The sequence below is a fragment of the Macaca thibetana genome, chromosome 1, assembly GCF_024542745.1.
Source record: "Macaca thibetana thibetana isolate TM-01 chromosome 1, ASM2454274v1, whole genome shotgun sequence".
NCBI classification, from domain to species: Eukaryota; Metazoa; Chordata; class Mammalia; order Primates; family Cercopithecidae; genus Macaca; species Macaca thibetana.
This window is the reverse complement of record NC_065578.1, coordinates 205843416-205861276: the sequence shown is the minus strand read 5'-3', so window position 1 is coordinate 205861276 and position 17861 is coordinate 205843416. Positions and strand designations below refer to the sequence as shown.

General features: G+C 42.3%; 1 protein-coding gene and 1 long non-coding RNA gene across 3 annotated transcripts; one reads left to right on the top strand and one right to left on the bottom strand.

Moving 5' to 3' along the window:
* Positions 1–4324: 4324 nt before the first annotated feature.
* Positions 4325–15012, bottom strand: LOC126942581 (cytochrome c oxidase assembly factor 6 homolog). Of its 2 annotated transcripts, none has more exons than XM_050770362.1 (3): positions 14776–15012; positions 14079–14238; positions 4325–4639 (listed from the first exon to the last, which is right to left on the bottom strand). In XM_050770362.1, the coding sequence occupies exons 1-3, from the start codon at positions 14985–14987 to the stop codon at positions 4550–4552; spliced, it is 462 nt and encodes a 153-aa protein (XP_050626319.1). In that variant the 5' UTR covers positions 14988–15012; the 3' UTR covers positions 4325–4549. The 2 variants fall into 2 exon arrangements, with proteins under 2 accessions (XP_050626319.1, XP_050626327.1); XM_050770370.1 differs by having other exon boundaries at positions 14754–14868.
* Positions 15013–15022: 10 nt separating this feature from the next.
* Positions 15023–15639, top strand: LOC126942675 (uncharacterized). The gene is made up of 2 exons (XR_007721603.1): positions 15023–15066; positions 15240–15639. It is a non-coding gene; the product is annotated as an uncharacterized LOC126942675 (long non-coding RNA).
* The last annotated feature ends 2222 nt before the right edge of the window (positions 15640–17861 follow it).

The following is a 17861-nucleotide window of genomic DNA, read 5'->3' as shown; positions in this document are numbered from 1 at the left end:
TTTTCCAAAGGGGCTTTATTTTTTGCATTTCCAGCAGCAGAGAATGACTGTTGCTCTGCATCCTCAGCAGCATTTGGTGGTGTCAACTTTTTAATTTAAGCCACTCTAATAGGTGTGTAGTGATATCATTGTGGTATTAATTTGCATTACTCTAATGTTTAATAACATGGAGCATCTTTTCATATATTTTTCAGAGTATACCTTCTGAGATGTACAAAATCATATCTTTTAAACTGGATTTTCTTATTTTGAGAATTACAAGATTTATTCTGGATACAAGTTCCTCATAAAACACATGATTTGCAAATATTGTCTCTCAGTCTGTAATTTATCTTCATTAAGAGTATCTTTTGCAGAGCAAAAGTTTTTAATTTTGATAAAGTCCAATTTAGCTTTTACTTGTATGGGTTGTGCTTTTGATGCTTTATCTGAAAATTCATTTCCAAACACAAGATCATGCAGTACTTCTTCATATTTTCTTCTACAAGTTTTATAGTTTTCCATTTTACATTTAGATCTATGATCCATTTTGAGTTAATTTTTGTACAAAGCGTGAGGATGTTAAAGTTTATTTTTTGGTGTGTTTGGATACCCGATTTTTCTAGCCCTATTTGTTGAAAAGATGGTCCTTTCTGTGTTGAAATGCCTTTGTACTTCTGTCCAAACACAGTTGACTATTTGTGTGGGTCTCTACTGTTCCATTAAACTGTATCTTTCGTTTTGCCCATACTATACTGTTGATTACTATACCTTTCAAATAAGTCTCGAAATCAAGTAATGTGAATCCTCCAACTTTGTTCTTCTTTTCAGAATTGACTATTTTAGTTCCTTCACTTTTCCATATAAATTTTAGAATCAGCTTGTCAATATCTACAAAAAAGCTTATTCAGATTTTGATTGGGGTTGTATTGAACCTATAGATCAGATTGGAGAGAATTTAACCATATGTTAACAATAATGAGTCTTCTAATCCATGAACGCAGTACATTCGTCCCTCAGTATCCATGATGGATTGGCTCCAAGACTCTGCAGATACTAAAATCTGCAGATGCTCAAGTTTCTTATATAAAATGGTGTAGTATTTGCATATAATCTATACATATCCTCCCTTATACAGGCATACCTCATTTTATTGTGCTTCACAGATAATGCATTTTTTACAAATTGAAGGCTTGTGGCAACCCTGTGTCAAGCAAATCTATCTGTGCCATTTTCTCAGCAGCGTGTGTCTCTCTGTCAGGTTTTGCTAATTCTCACAATATTTCAAATGTTTTCATTGCTTTATCTGTTATGGTGATCTGTGATCAGTGATCTTTGATGTTACTTTTATAATTGCTTTGGGGTGCCACAAACTGCACCCATATAAGATGGTGAACTTAATTGATAAATGTGTGTTCTGGCCGGGTGTGGTGGCTCACGCCCGTAATCCCAGCACTTTGGGAGGCCGAGGTGGGCGGATCCCTTGAGGCCAGGAGTTTGTGACCAGCCTGGCCAACATGGTGAAACCGCTCTCTACTAAAAATACAAAAATTAACTGGGCGTGGTGGCACGTGCCTGTAGTCCCAGCTACTCAGGAGGCTGAGGCAGGAGAATCACTTGAACCCAAGAGGCAGAGGTTGCAGTGAGCTGAGATTGTGCCACTGCACTGCAGCCTGGTGACAGAGCAAGACTCCGTCTCAAAAAAAAAAAAGTGTGTGTTCTGACCGCTCCTCTCACTGACTGCCATCTCTCTTTCTCCTCAGGTCTCCCTATTCCGAGACAACAATATTGAAATTAGGCCAATTAATAACACTATTGATGGCCTCTAAAGTGCTCAAGTGAAAGGAAGAGTGGCATGTCTCTGGCTTTAAATCAAAAGCTAGAAATGAAAGAGCTTAGTGAGGAAGCCATGTCAAAAGCTGACACAGGCCAAAAGCTAGGCCTCTTGCACCAAATGCTTAGCCAAGTTGTGAATGCAAAAGGAAAAGTTCTTGGAATTAAAAGTGCTACTCCAGTGAACACATAAGAAAGTGAAAATCTTATTGCTGATATGGAGAAAGTTTGAGTTTTCTGGAGAGACGATCAAACCAGTCACAATATTCCCTTAAGCCAAAGCCTTATCCAGACCAAAGCCCTAATTGTCTTCATTTTTATACAGGCTGAGAGGTAAGGAAGCTACAGCAGAAAACTGTGAAGCTAGCAGACATTGGTTAATGAAGTGTGAGGAAAGAAGCTATCTTCAAAAAAGTGCAAGGTGAAGAAGCAAGTGCTCATGCAGAAGCTGCAGCAAATCATCCAGATCTAGCCAAGATCACTGATGAAGGTGGCTACACTACACAGATTTCAGTGTAGATGAAACAGCCTTCTTTTGGAAGAGGATGCCATCTAGGACTTTCAGAGCTAGAGAGAAGTCAATGCCTGGCTTCAAAGTTTTAAAGGACAGGCAACTTGTTAGGGGCTAATAATGCAGCAGGTGAGTTCAGGTCGGGGGAAGGAACTGCAGATGTGGTGGAAATAACAAAAGAACTAGAATTAGAAGTGAAGCCTGGCCAGGTGCGGTGGCTCACGCCTGTAATCCTAGCATCAGGAGGTCAAGGTGGGCAGATCACTTGAGGTGAGGAGTTTGAGACCAGCCTGACCAACATGGTAAAACCCCATCTCTACCAAAAAATACAAAAATTAGCCAGGTGTGGTATGCCTCTACAGTCCCAGCTACTCGGGAGGCTGTCGTGGGAAAATCGCTTGAACCCAGGAAGCAGAGGTTGCAGTGAGCCAAGATCGCACCATTGCACTCCCGCCTGAGTGACAGAGTGAGACCCTGTCTCAAAAAAAAAAAAAAAAAAAAAAAAAAAAAAGCCTGATGTGACAATTGCTGCAATCTCATTATCTTGAGTGGATGAGAAGTTGCTTCTTATGGATATGAGCAAAGAAAATGATTTCTTGAGATGGAACCTATTCCTGGTGAAGATGCTGTGAATACTGTTGAAATAACCAAGCATTTAGAATATGGCATACGCTCAGGTGATAAAGCAGCAGCAGGGTTTAAGAGAATTGACTCCAATTTTGGAAGTAGTTCTACTACAGGTAAAATACTATCAAACAGTATTGCACGCTACAGAGAAATCTTTTGTGAAATGAAGAGTCAATCAATACAGCAAACTTAATTGTTAAGAAATTGCCACAGCCACCCCAAACTTCAGCAACCACACCCCTACCCTGATCAGTCCGCAGCCATCAACATTGAGGCAAGACCCTCTACCAGCAAAAGGATGACAGCTCGCTGAAGGCTCAGAGAATCTTTAGCATTTTTTAGTAATAAAGTATTTTAAAATTAAGGTATATACATGAAGTAGACAATGCTATTGCACATTTACTAGACAACAGTATAAACATAACTTTTATGTGTACTGGAAAACCAAAACATTTGTGTAACCCACTCTATTGTGATACTCACTTTAATGCAGTGGTCTGTAACCAAACCTGCAATATCTTAGAGGTATGCCTGTACTTTAAATCATCTCCATTACTTATAATACCTAATACAATGTAAATGCTATGTAAATAGGTGTTATACTCGATTTTTAAATTTTTATTATTTTTACTCTTTTGTTCTTCCTTTTCCTGAATATTTTTTGTTCGGGGTTGAATCCATGGATGCAGAACCCGCAGAGGGCCAACTGTATACCTATTTAATCTGATGTAGTCTCCTTCCAAGTGTTTTCTAGTTCTCAGCATACAGGCCTCCATATATTATATTTATACCTAAGTATTCCTTTAATTTTTTTTTGGTGCTATTCACAAATGATATTAGTTTAAAATTCCAATTTTTTTTTTTTTTTTTTTTTTGAGATGGAGTCTCGCTGTGTCGCCCAGGGTGGAGTGCAGTGGCCGGATCCCTTTTTTCCTTGTGTATATTGACCTTGTTTCCTGCAACGTTTCTATGATTGTCTTGTAGTTCTAGGAGCTTTTTGTGCATCCATTGGTACATTCTGTAAGACAGTAGTATATGTGAGTAGAGCTAGTTTTAGTTCTTCCTTCCCAGTGTGTATGCTTTTTCTTTTTTGTCTCACTGGACTAGCTAGACATCCAGTTACTGTCCCAACATTAAGTGTGATACTAGCTATGGGCTTTTGTATAGATGGCTTTTATTATTTTACTTGTATATTTTAAGTTCATCCTTCTTCCTTATAAACCTTCCACAACCCTCATCGTTTCTCACTTGGGCTGTTGTAATAGCTCTTGCCTGTATTAAAATGCGAACTCCCATTTATTTCACTTCTATGTATATTATAAATTTTATCTGCCTACTATCCATCCTCTAATTAAAAAAAAAGAAAAAAGTACATGTGTTTATAACAGGTTTTACTTTTTTTCTTAAAATAGAGATTTCTTACTAAATACTATTTTATTTCAATTCTTCACAGATCTGGTTCTTGATCATCTTAATTATCAAGTGTCGGATACAGGGAACAAGAATTGATGTTCACTATCATTTAAACTACTACTGTCCCATAGTCAGTGGAGCTTTTTTTAATGTCCAGAAAGAATACTTTCAATCTTTATGAATAGCCTAGGATTTTGCAGTTGAAGGCTCAAATTGTCCTGCTTCAAATTTTTCTTTGAATTTTAAGTAGTCTCTTCTTTTATCGAAATATTTTATCTGTTGAAAAAAAAAAAAGGATTTGAAATAAGGGCAAGTTATGCAACTTAGATAAGCAAAGGCACAGATTTAAATGTAACACATTATTCAACATAAATTTAAGTGATTTATATTCTAGAATCATTTTCAATTGAGGCATTTGATGAATACGTCTCTGAGGAGAGTGTAGACCAGTGACTTCTAATCCTTTTTGGGTTTTAGACCATGTTGAGAATTTGAATAACTCAGGAATCTTCTCAAGAAATGGACCCATGTGCACACAGGTCAGGCTTGCAGGCAAGTTCAGAGTCCACAGAGAGCTCTCAGGTAGGTCAGAAGGCTTCACATGTGAACACATTGGACCATTTTTTTCTTCTTTTTTTTTTTTTTTTTGAGACAGAGAGTCTTGCTCTGTCACCCAGGCTGGAGTACAGTGGCGCAATCTCAGCTCACTGCAACCTCCGCCTCCCAGGTTCAAGCTATTCTGTGGCCTCAGCCTCCCCAGTAGCTGCAATTACAGGCACCTGCTACCATGCCCAGCTAATTTTTTTGTATTTTTAGTAGCGATGGGGTTTTGCCATGTTGGCCAGGCTGGTCTCAAACTCCTGACCTCAAGTGATCCACCTGCCTAGGCCTCCCAAAGTGCTGGGATTTATAGGCGTGAGCCACCATGCTGAGCCTGGACCATTTTTCTTACCAACTCTAAATTCATCTTCATTGTCAGACTAGAAAACACTAGTTCTTTTGTTAAAAGCCTTTCTTAGGATTTAATTCTTAAAGATTTCAGTGGTGCTTGTAAATAAAAATTAGCTTGGACTAAAAATGTAAAAATCTGCCCTGCCCTGTATCAATCAAGCTGGGATAACAGACACACAAAGTCAGCTGAAAGGAAACATGTCCCTGAGGGCGTACCACAGCCACGGAGTGTGCTAATAGATCTGTTATTTGAGTGACTACTGCTTTCTTATTCACTGAGAAATCTTGTTCTCTAAAATCATCAGCTACCAGAAATTTGCTGTTTGAAGTCTTATCTGTAAGAAGGAAACATCCCACTTTTGTCTAGAAGATCTAAGGCACGCTGACACAGAAGCAACCTCGATCTCCAACTCAGCTTCAGAATGTCAAATAACATTTCTCAACATGAACATGACGCTCAATCTTTTAACTTCAAAGAAGAAAACCCTGGTCCATTTTTCAATCCAGAGCTGATGATGACACCTATGCTTTGTACTGAGGTTGTCAAAACACCATTTCATTTAAATTTTACCTAAACTCCATTCTTCCCCTAAACTTCTAACCACTCTCTTTTTCTTTGTTGGTGAGATGCCCACAGTTCCTCTGGTGTGTGGTCTTCCTGGTTATAAGCATTCACAAATCAGACTACAGATTCATCCCTGGTGGTCTCCGGCTGATTGGGCTAGGATGGATGTTATATAAAGGATACCAAAGGAAGAAGTGGACAATGCCCTTAACATTTTTGTGACAAAATAATAGATGTTTGCATCTCCTGTCACATCTCCAACTGCCTAAGACAACGCCCTTTAGAGGCTGTACTGACACTGCAGTCCCAACTTGTCCAGAACTTTGCTCCTCTCCAAACATGTTTCTCCTCTAATACCTATTTCAATGAACACATCACATCCACCTGGACACTTAGATCTCTTTTCTCCTCTTCACTGCCCCAGCGCAAACCCTCATCATTTCTCACTTGGGTTGTTGTAACAGCTCTTTCACTGGCTTCTCTATTTCCAGGCTCAACCATCCTTAATCCACCTGTCCCAGGCTGCCAGAGTATAATCTTTCTGAAACCCAAATTTGATCAGGTCACTTGCTTGTTTGAAGATCTTTCAAGGTATTCATATTGCCTTTAAGGTTTGTAAGACAAACAAGGCCACTGATGGCTTCATCCCAGGCCACATGTCCATCCTCTCTGAATTTACCAGCAGTCACTGAACTGTTTGTCCTACAGAACTACCCCATGCTCATTTCCTGTGCATCTTGATTCCATGCCTTCCCATAGTATCACATTCTGCCTGGAAAGCTCTCCTCCCTAGCCCTCACCTTCTCTTTCAAACAGCCTAAGACCCTCAACACATGGTCCTTTCTCTAAAAGGCTAATGAATCAAGAAGGATTCATTGAGAAATACTGTGTACACATAAGCGAGTGGTCTCTAAACCACTGAATAAGACCCAGGACAGTAGTGTGAATGCCAAAATACTGGGATCTCTGAGACATTTCAAAGTTTTATAGAAAACAAGACAATATGTGAATTTGATATTAAGATCACAGATCTTGGATATTTGGTTGCTCTGTTTGTGGAACTTTGTTAGATGATGCTAGAATGATAGGCCTGATCCCTGCTCCTAATTTAGGAATAGGAGACTTTTTTTTTTTTTTTTTGAGACAGAGTCTTACTCTGTCACCCAAGCTGGAGTGCAGTGGTGTGATCTCGACTCACTGCAACCTCTGCCTACCGGGTTCCAGTGATTCTCCTGCCTCAGCCTCCCAAGTAGCTGGGACTACAGGCACGCACTACCATGCCAGGCTAATTTTTGCATTTTCAGTAGAGACAGGGTTTTGCCATGTTGGCCAGGCTGGTCTCGAACACCTGACCTCAGGTGATCACCTGCCTTGGGAGTGGTGGCTCACGCCTATAATCCCAGAAGACTTTCAATAGGACCATTATACAAGTCACACTGATGAGTGCTATAAAATAGACATGTGAGTACTAGAGAGAACTAATTGCTAGAGAGTACTAGATGCTAGTAACAGCTAGCATATCAGTTGTATGGCATATTTATTTTGTAATAAGCATGTATTTTTGGTGTTTTGGGATAGAATTATTCATTCTAAATCCCAATTTGGTGGTACTATTTTTATCTTTATTTCGTGGCTGTAACATCAGCTAAGTAAAAGATCCAAATTTTGAAATCATAGACATTGAAATCCTCTCTCTACTACTTTACTGGTTGGCTGGTCTAAGACATTATTTTACCTTTCTGAGCCTTAGTTCCTATTGTATAAAACAGATCCAACAGTACCTCGCAAGACTGAATGAAAATTAAAGGCAACAAAAACAAAGCGTCTCATTCAGAATGCACTCAAAAGATATTTCCATTTTCTTGCCCTCCCGTGTGCCTCCCCACCCTTACGCACACATATCTCTGGGAAAACTTTTCAGCTTTTATTCTATGGCAGTTGGGTAGGACTTTGACAAGGTAATACTTGAAAAGAGAGCACAGGGGAACAGCGAGCGAAGAACCGATAGTGAAGGGCAGGCTGAGAAATAACTCAGTTATGCACTAAGAAAGAACAGTGTTGCAGAAGAATATGGGTGTAAATGGGAAACGGGCTATCACTGTCAAATGCTGCAGAAGTCAATGGGAATAATTTACTATATTACCTGCTTCCCTTCTTCGTTACAGTCGTCTACAACTTCGCAGGTCACCATCTGATAGTTAGGCTTTGTGTCCCCACCCAAATCTCATCTTGAATTGTAATCCCCATAATCGTCACGTGTCAAGGGAGAGACCAGGTGAAGGTTGAATCACCGGGTAGTTTCTCCCATGCTGTTCTCATGAAAGTGAGTGAGTTCTCATAAGATCAGGTGGTTTTACAAGTGGCTCTTCCCCCTTTGTTTGGCACTTCTTCCTGCCGCCTTGTGAAGGTGCCTTGCTTCCCCTTCACCTTCCGCCATGATTCTAAGTTTCCTGAGGCCTCCCCAGCTACGCTGAACTGTGAGTCAATTAAACCTCTTTCCTTTATAAATTACCCAGTGTCAGGCAGTTCTTTATAGCAGTATGAAAACGGACTAATACACCATCATTTTCTCCAACAATACTCAGGTCACAACTCGTGGGTAATTTCAATGTCCGCATACTGATCTTTTCAATACCATGGCCTCTCAGTTCCTTGACCTCTTCAATGATCTCATCCTCCAACCTACCTTACTCCCAGGATCAAAGCTTGTATCTTGTCCTCATAACAAATACAACCCTTCCATAATTCCAATTGTGAGAATCCCATTCTCCAACCCCTACCTGTGAACATTCCCTCTTGGATTTAATGCCAACAGCCCATCAGTCCCACCGCCTTTCCACTGATTGTCATCCCTCTCATGGCCTCATTTCCCTCCTTACTCTTAAACCCAAAGCTCTCCAATGGCTTTCTGTATTACTAAGAGTAAAAGCACCAACCATGGCTGGGCACAGTGGCTCACATCTATAATCCCAGCACTTTGGGAGGCTGAGATGGGCAGATCGCTCGAGTCCAAGAGTTCAAGACCAGCCTGGGCAACATGACAAAGATCACACCACTGCACTCCAGCCTGGGCAACAGAGTGAGACCTGTCTCAAAAAAAAAAAAAAAAAAATTAAAAAGTACCTCCCTGGCCTCCCATCTCTTGGCTCTAACTTTTGCTATTCTTCCTGTCCCTTAAACACAATTTTTTTTTTTTTTTGTTTAAAAAAAAAAAAACAGAGTCTTGCTGTGCTGCCCAGGCTGGAGTGCAGTGGCATGATCTCAGCTTACTGCAACCTCCACCTCCTGGGTTCAAGCAATTCTCTTGTCTCAGCCTCCCAAATAGCTGGGATTAGAGGTGCCCACCATCACACCCAGCTAATTTTTGTATTTTTAGTAGAGATTGGGTTTTGCCATGTTAGCCAGGCTGGTCTCAAATCCTGACCTCAGGTGATCTGCCCGCCTCAGTCTCCCAAAGTGCTGGGATTACAGGCATGAGCCTCTGCGGCTGGCCCATCAGTGCAGGTTTTTGGCTGTTTCATTCTCTCTGCCTGGAATCCTCTTCACCAGGTATCTGCCTATCTGTTCCCTGACATTTTCCTAACTTTGTGAAAATAGTTTCTGTATAAATAAAACCTTTCCTGACCATCCTACTTAAACCTGTACCCTTGTTTGATTTTTCATCCTATCACTTATCACCATATAACATCCTTTTAATTCTACTACTTGTCTCTCTCCCCATACTAGAATGTATGCTACAAGAGGGCTGAGCACTTTGTCTATTTTTCCTTGCTGTATTTTCCTATGGCACATAGAAGGTGCTCAATATATTTGTGGAATGACTAAATGAACAGGATATGGACCAAAAAACATGACAGTAGAGCTGAAGGAGGGCCATCATCTATATTTGGGAGATTTTTTTCTATATCATTTCGTTAAAATGGGCAGGCCATGTGTTCTTGAACTTTTCTTTAATAAATACTCTTCTTATAAAACATGTGAATGTGTTACTTTTCTTGTCAGAGGGGGAACACTGAGTCTCCACTCTAGATCCATTAACTATAATACTCCTTCCCTGGACAAGACAAGTACTTGAACTGATGATGAACACAGTCATTCCTCTCTTTTACCCGCTGGCAGCAAGACTAGCTGTGGAGAGCTTGCACTCAGCTCTGCAGTTCTACGGGTGAGTTTTATAGGTACAGACCCCATGTGGGGGTGCTGTGGTGGCTTCATGCTGCCTGCAACTGGACAGGTAGGATTATGGCCACTACTGGGTCTCTGTCCAGATTCCTTCTGCAGACCCATGTACCTACTCCCTGCTGCGCTGGGCAGTGGCTGCTAACACCAGATGGCTGCCCCCTTCTCCAGAGACCTGCCCCTCAGCCAACGCCAATGACTGGCAGGCACAAAAGTCATTAATTATGGTGCAATTCACACTCCAGAGTTTCCAGAAGGATCAGACTGAAGCTGGACAGCAGCTGAGCTCACAGCCCTGACTTATCTAGTCTCCCTCCCGAGAACACTCCAATAATTCAGTCAAGGTTGACATCCAGGGCCCAGGTCCTAAGTTGATGCTGGTGTCTTTCACTGAAGCTGGAAGCATGGGAGGAGGCCTACTGGGTGCATGATGCGGAAGAGCTCACTCTTGTATATGCAGACGTCAAGGTTGGTCCTCATGCATCTCCAACTGGAAGCTAACGGGTGGCTGGAAAGGCAGTTCTGGAGCTGGAGAAAGGGCCAGGCTGGAGACGCACCTTTGGGCACTGTGTGGCCTGAAGGCTCATGCACCTCCCAAATTCCCATGTTGAAGCCTTACCCTCAATGTGATGGCATTTGAAGGTGGGGCCTATAGGAGGTGATTAGGTTTAGATGAGGTCATGAGGATGGGCCCTGCTAACCTGATGGGATTAACGTCCTTATAAGAAGAGGAAGAGCCAGGTGCAGTGGCTCACGCCTGTAATCCCAGCACTTTTCGAGGCCGAGGCGGGTAAGAGGTCAGGAGTTCAAGACCAGCCTGGCCAAGATGGTGAAACCCCACCTCTACTAAAACTACAAAAATTAACTGGGTGTGGTGGCAGACGCCTATAATCCCAGCTACTCAGGAGGCTGAGGCAGGAGAATTGCTTGAACCCGGGTGGCAGAGGTTGCAGTGAGCTGAGATCTCGCCACTGTACTCCAGCCTGGGCGACACAGTGAGACTCTGTCTTAAAAAAAAAAAAAAAGAGGAAGAGACTGGACCTCTTTCTCTCTCTCTCTGCTGGGTGAGAACACAGCAAGAAGGTGGCTGTCTACAAGCCAGGAGGAGGGCCCTCATTAGAAACTGACCATGCTGGCATCCTGATCTCAGACCTCAAGCCTCCAAAACTGTGAGAAATAAATTTCTTTAAGGTATTTGGTTATGACAGCCTGGGCTAACATAGGCATCAACACATAAGCTGGGACTTCAAGCCATGGCTGTAAACAGGATTGCCTTGGACAAGTGAGTAGCAGAGAAAGGAGCTCTAATGAACACGGGCATTTAACACACTCACAGGAAGGCATTCCAAAGAGTGGTGACTGCTAGACATGAAGAAACTGGGTGAGAGAACTGTAAAGGGACCCAAGGAGACAGGGCTTTTGTATTTAAGTAGACTTGAGTTATAACTCAGTTTCTAGAACAACATGAGGCTTGTGCAAGCTATTTTCACAGATCCTGTTCTTGCACGGTAGACACAGGGAGAAGTATGTGGGGTCTGGAATCAGACTACTGAGTTCAAATGCAGGCTCTGTAACTACAAGTGACTTCATGTCAATGTGCCCTTACCTATAAAACTGCTAAGAGAGTTCCATGAAGGATAAAGAAGATAGATGACACATTTCAAGTGTGTAGACTGTAGAGAGGATGTACTCAATTTATGTTAGCAGTGACCATGATGCAGTGACCCAGAGAGAGGTTGGGGCCTCAGGGGATGGCACCCAGTCTGCTTGAGTGGGAGAGATGTACCATCAAGAACCAAACGGCTGGCTGTAAAAACCCTTTCTGACACACAGACTGGAAGCCGCCCTGGAAGCGTGGGAGTGGGAGCCATCAGGCTGGAGAAAAAGCAGTGGGTTTCAGGAGGAGAGAGAGGATAAAAGTGCGATCGAAGGGGAACTCCAGCTTAAACCTGGAGTTGCTCTCAATGCATCTGTCTAATGGGAAAACTACAGAGGTACAACATTTTCTGCTGGAATCATTATCTAATTCAATCACACAGTCCCACACTGATCAGTTTTCGGTTTACATGTCAAGTTATGTATTTTGTCTTCATAATAATCCCATGCGATAGGCTGTATCAGGCTGGTTTTACAGATGAAGAGTTCATCTAAAGCAACGGCTGGCCAGATGTGGTGACTCAACACCTGTTAATCCCAGTGCTTTGGGAGGTCAAGGTGGGAAGATCACTTGGGCCCAGGAGTTTGAGACCAGCCTGGGCAACATACTAAGATCCTGTCTTCACAAAATATTTTTAAAAATTAGCCAGGTGGCCAAGCGTGGTGGCTCATGCCTGTAATCCCAGCACTTTGGGAGGCCCAGGCGGGCGGATCACGAGGTCAGGAGATTGAGACCATGGTGAAACCCCATCTCTACTAAAAATACAAAAAGTTAGCCGGGCGTGGTGGCGGGCGCCTGTAGTCCCAGCTACTCAGGAGGCTGAGGCAGGAGAATGGCGTGAACCCGGGAGGCGGAGCTTGCAGTGAGCCGAGATCACGCCACTGCACTCCAGCCTGGGCAACAGAGCAAGACTCCGTCTCAAAAAAAAAAAAAAAAAAATCAGCCAGGCATGGTGGCAGATGCCTATAGTGCCAGCTTCTCAGGAGGCTTAGGCGGGAGGATTGCTTGAGGCCAGGAGGTCAAGGCTGCAGTGAGCTATGATCACACCACTGCACTCAAGCCAGGGTGACAGATTGAGAACCTGTCTCTGAAAATTAAAGAAAGAAAAATAAAGTAATTTCTGTTCACTGTGTTCATCCCCAGCTCAGCCACCAATACGACGCCTCCCTGCATCACAGCCTTCTTGTGGCCTCCTTCAAAGCCTCTTAAAGGTTTGAGGTATGAGAGGGTAAAACCCCTAAAACCACTCCAACTCTAAAATTATCTGTTTTCCAACTACACAGTATATTTTGGAGCGGCATAAGATAGTGAAAAGGCACAGACAAATGCAAGTTCAAATCCCACATCAGCCAGTTAGGACTGCCTTAAAATTACAGTTCTACCATTCACTGAGTAATAACAAGCGAGTCACTTCAATGCTCTAAGCTTCAGTTGCCTCCTCTGGAGATAGAGAATAACAACGTCTTGCTCTGTGGCTCACGCTGGAATGCAGTGGTGTGATCTTGGCTCACTGCAACCTCCACCTCCCGCGTCCCGGTTCAAGCAATTCTCCTGCCACAGACTCCTGAGTAGCTGGGAATAGAGGCACATACCACCATGCCCAGCTATTTTTTTTGTCTTTGTATTTTTAGTAGAGATGGGGTTTCACTATGTTGGCCAGGCTGGTCTTGAACTCCTGACCTCGTGATCTGCCCGCCTCGGCCTCCCAAAGTGCTGGGATTGCCGGTGTGAGCCACCACGCCCAGCCAACAGCACCTATCTTAACAGGTATTGGTGAAGATGAAAATGTCAAGCACTTAGCACACACGGCCACTTACTAACCTCAGTAATAGTCCCCTTTCCAATCCCCCCTTATACTAAGGTCAGGGAATACAGCGCTTGAATGCCTGTCAGGGAGACAGAATCTACCATAAGAACCTTTTTTTTCTTCTACTTACCAAACTCCTTTCTTTGTATTTTGGGTATATGATGACTTAAAGGATTTTGGGTGAGCAACTGGGAATGTTTTATTTCTGATAGTAGCTCTAGGCCAATTAATTTTGCCAACTCCTGCCCAAGATTAAATACTACCCCTTCAGAAGATCCTGGAAAAGTCCACCCGTGAAATGAACTGGAATTTTTTGGTTATTGTTCATATGTTTGTTGTGTTTTTCAGTGCTCTTTAATGTGTCAGCTGACATTCTCCAAACATCTACCTGATGTACATGCATCAAATAAGGCTAGATTACCAGGCAAGGTTTTCTCTGTGCCTCAAAGACACTGTTAATTGACATGCCTCAGAGAGTGCTTCATGTCAGCCTACCCCACTCACAGTATAAGCTCGATGTATCTTAACAGGGAAGATAAACACATCTGTGACTTACCCACTGTTGGGGACAACTTGATTCGAAAGAGCTTCTTAACTTCTTGCATTGAGAAGCATCCTCTAAGTTCTCATCTAAACACTTCCAGTACTCATCCCGGGCCCCCCAGCAGACCTGTCTTTCCTTCATAGATGGCGCTGCCATTCCTACTGGGATGAAGCTGTTGGCCAAAATAACATTTGAGATTAACAACGAACTTTGTAATCTGAAGAGAAGGTAAGGAAAGAGGAAAACTGTCAATCTCCTCTTCCTTTAAAACTAAAACAAAAAACAAAAAAACCATGCTTCAGGATTTTGATGATGCAACTGAACCCAATCAGTTCTCGGTGGCAGCATAAGACCACTCGCTCTTGACGCTTATCTCACACTGTGTGATTTGATCCCTGCTGGGGCGGCAGCGTGGGCTACGAAAGCCTGGCTGAGAACTGTGGCTCTGTCCCAGTCGCTTAGGGCAGTTCATTTATTCTCTCCGAGGCCGTTTCCCACCAGTAAAGCGGGAACAGCAGTGCCTAGTTTACAGGGTTACTGTTCGAACCTAAGCGCTGTAGAAACAGGTGTGCAGGGGCCACAATCACCAAGCAGGCGACTGGAGTGCCACCCCGTTTTGCACAAGAGGAACCCGCGGCTCGGGGACAGCAAGGGATCTCCCGGGCCCACACTCCATGCGCGCCTCACCCGGACCCCTCAGCGAGCCGACCTCTCTGCCCGCCCACGTCTGGCTTCCTTCCGATGTCGACGAGAGGAAAGGGTCACGCAGGCCACCAACCGGCGGTGGAAGGCGCGGTGCCGAGTCCTGCCACTGCAGGGTCGCCCCGCTGGCTCGAGGTCTAGAAGAGTAGATCTCCCCAACCGCAGAAAGCAATTCACTCGGAGAAATCGCGGACTCTTTTGACCCTTCCGGGCTACCATTTACTTTCCATAGAGGGGCGGGACTTCCTGTTTCGCTTTTATCTGTAGGACTGACTTCCGGCCTTCAAGGACAAGAAGGGTATATACTTATATATCGTCGCGCAGTGTGTCCCGGAAGGCTTTAATGGGCTAGCCCCGCGGGACAAGGCGAGCCGAGGGGTTTGTGTGGAAGTTTGCACCTGAGAGTGCGAGAACTGGACAGAGTGTTGCAGAACCGCAATACGTTCTCGTTTTGTTTTGTTTTTGATACAGGGTCTCGCTCTTCCGCCCAGTCTTGAGTGCAGTGGTGAGAACACGGTTTACTGCAGCCTCAAAATCCTGGACCCAAAAGATCCTCCCACCTCAGCCTGCCTCCCAGGTAGCTGGGATGACAGGCGCACAACACCATCGCTTCTTGGATTAAAAGAAAAGGATGAAACGGGCCTCAGAAAGAGGCGGTGACGTCCCAGAACCCATGGCGGGGGAGTTGGGAAAATAAATATTTGTATTGTTATCTCCCTTGTGGCTTTTTTTAACCCCCGAAACAGCAAGGTATTTTTAAAAGGGAAGAAGAGAGTTGCCTCAAATGTTTTGAGATGTTGTTATTTTTAATACGTGAGTTAATATCTTAGAAACAAAATGAACAAGAAAAAATGAAAATTTTAGAAAATATGCGTTAATATCTCAGCAGAATCTTTATTAAAAAGCATGTTTATAGTCAGTCATCTGGCACCCTGTTCTCTTAATAGATTCCATCTGTTCCACCATCTAGTTCTAAAACATTTATATAAGATAAGCAATTTACGATTTTGCACTCAGTGCAGTTTGAGCCATTCCAAATTCAATATATGCAGACTTCAGGGTGGCGATGTGATGCTAAGTACCACCAAATATGTGTTCTGCAATATAGAAAGTATTTCCCCCATAGTTAATGCACTCTAATAGCGGAGTTACTTTAGCTTTACCAGAGCCACCCCCTTCTTTTACATCATGTCTATTGACGTCGGTTTACATATAGATGTCTTTTAAATATGACTGATGGGATATAAAAGGAATGAAAGGAAAGAGTCTTAGATGACTTCTGAGTCTAAAAAGGAAATGTGTTTTAAATTTAAAATTTATATGTACCTAATGAAAAATACATATGAAACAAAGTGAAGCGACAGAATTAAAAAAAAAAAAAAAATGCCTGATCATACTGGGTAATTTTAACAGGCCTTTCTCACTAATTGTTAAGACTAGCAAGAGAAAAATTAAGAATATAGGAAACGTGAATAACATGATGTACAAACGACGCAATTAATATACACAGAACAACACGAGCAAAATCAGAATGTACAGTTTTTTGAAAGCAGACACAACACATCACCACAGTCAACCACATACTTAGTTATAAAGCAACTCAACAAATTTTGAAAATTGAAATAATTTTCATTTTTTACTACAGTGCATTTAAGATAGAAATCAATAAAGAACTGTAAAAAGTCGAATAACACAGAGACAGAGTCGATGGTATTGAGAAAATACTTTGAACTGAACCATAAAATACAATAGCAACACCTGTGGGATGAAACTAAAGCAGCACTTAGAGGGACATTTATAGCCATAATTAAGTATATTAGAAGAATCCGAAAAGTCTTGAGCTGAAAATCCCTTTTCAAGACGTTAGTAAAAGGACAGCAAAATAAGACAGAAAATAGAAGGACAGAAATAACGTTAAGAGCAGAAATTAATGAAATGGAAAATAAAAGCAGTGGTGTACCAGAGCCAGCCTGTACTGGCATGGGAGAGCCAATTGTGCACACCTCTTGGCAACTCCATGATCAATAACATCAAATAAGTAGCTTGAAGTCACCTATGATGGGACTGTTTACACTATGGAAATCAACAAACAAGCCAGGATTTTGTTTTATGTTTGGAGCTAATTCACCAGCACACCACAGCATAGAATAGGTTGAAAGAAACCAAAAGCTGATTTATTTGGAAAAAAACTAATTAAAATAGGCAAACATCTAATAGCTATAAAAGGAGGGATGTCAACAATCTTTATCAAGAATGGAAACTAGAAATACTATAGACATCAAAAAAGTTAGATAATCTTGTAAACAATTTAGTGCAAATAAGATTTAGATGACTGTACAGATTTCAAGAAAAACAACTGACTCAAAAGTAGAGAAACCATTAAGTAATTTGAATGAGAGTGAAGAATCTTCATACACACAAATCCTAGGTACATGGCTCCACCAGTAAGTTCCTAAAAGCTTTGAAATAATTCCATTCTTACTGAATAAGGCTACCATAACTTTTGTACTAATTGTAAAATCCCCAAACCTCTGAAACACCAAACACTTTGGCACTCATTTGATGAAAAATATGTCTTAAAGTAACATGAGACTCTTTATAGTTGTTATTAACGTTACCACTTAGGTGACGGCATATGTTTTTCTGTAGAAATATTAATGTATTTCATTATGGGTACTGTCCCAGTTCTTGCTGAGAATATTATACAATATATGTTGTATGTTTCAAACTAGCCTTCTAATATTTAAAATAGTCTATATTTCAAACATCTGCCTCCAGGGATTTCAGATAAGTTATGAGGACTTATATGAGAAAAAATCTTTGTGACATAGGTTAAGAGGAATTTTTAGCCATAAAGGAAAAGCTCAGTAATTATCAAATGATGTGGCCGGGCGCAGTGGCTCATGCCTGTAGTCCCAGCACTATGGGAGGCTGAGGCAGGCAGATCATGAGGTCAGGGGTTCGAGACCAGCCTGGCCAACATGGTGAAACCCCGTCTCTAACAAAGACATAAAAAATTAGCCAGACATGGTGGTGTGTGCCTGTAATCCCAGCTACTCAGGAGGCTGATGCAGGAGAATTGCTTGAACTCAG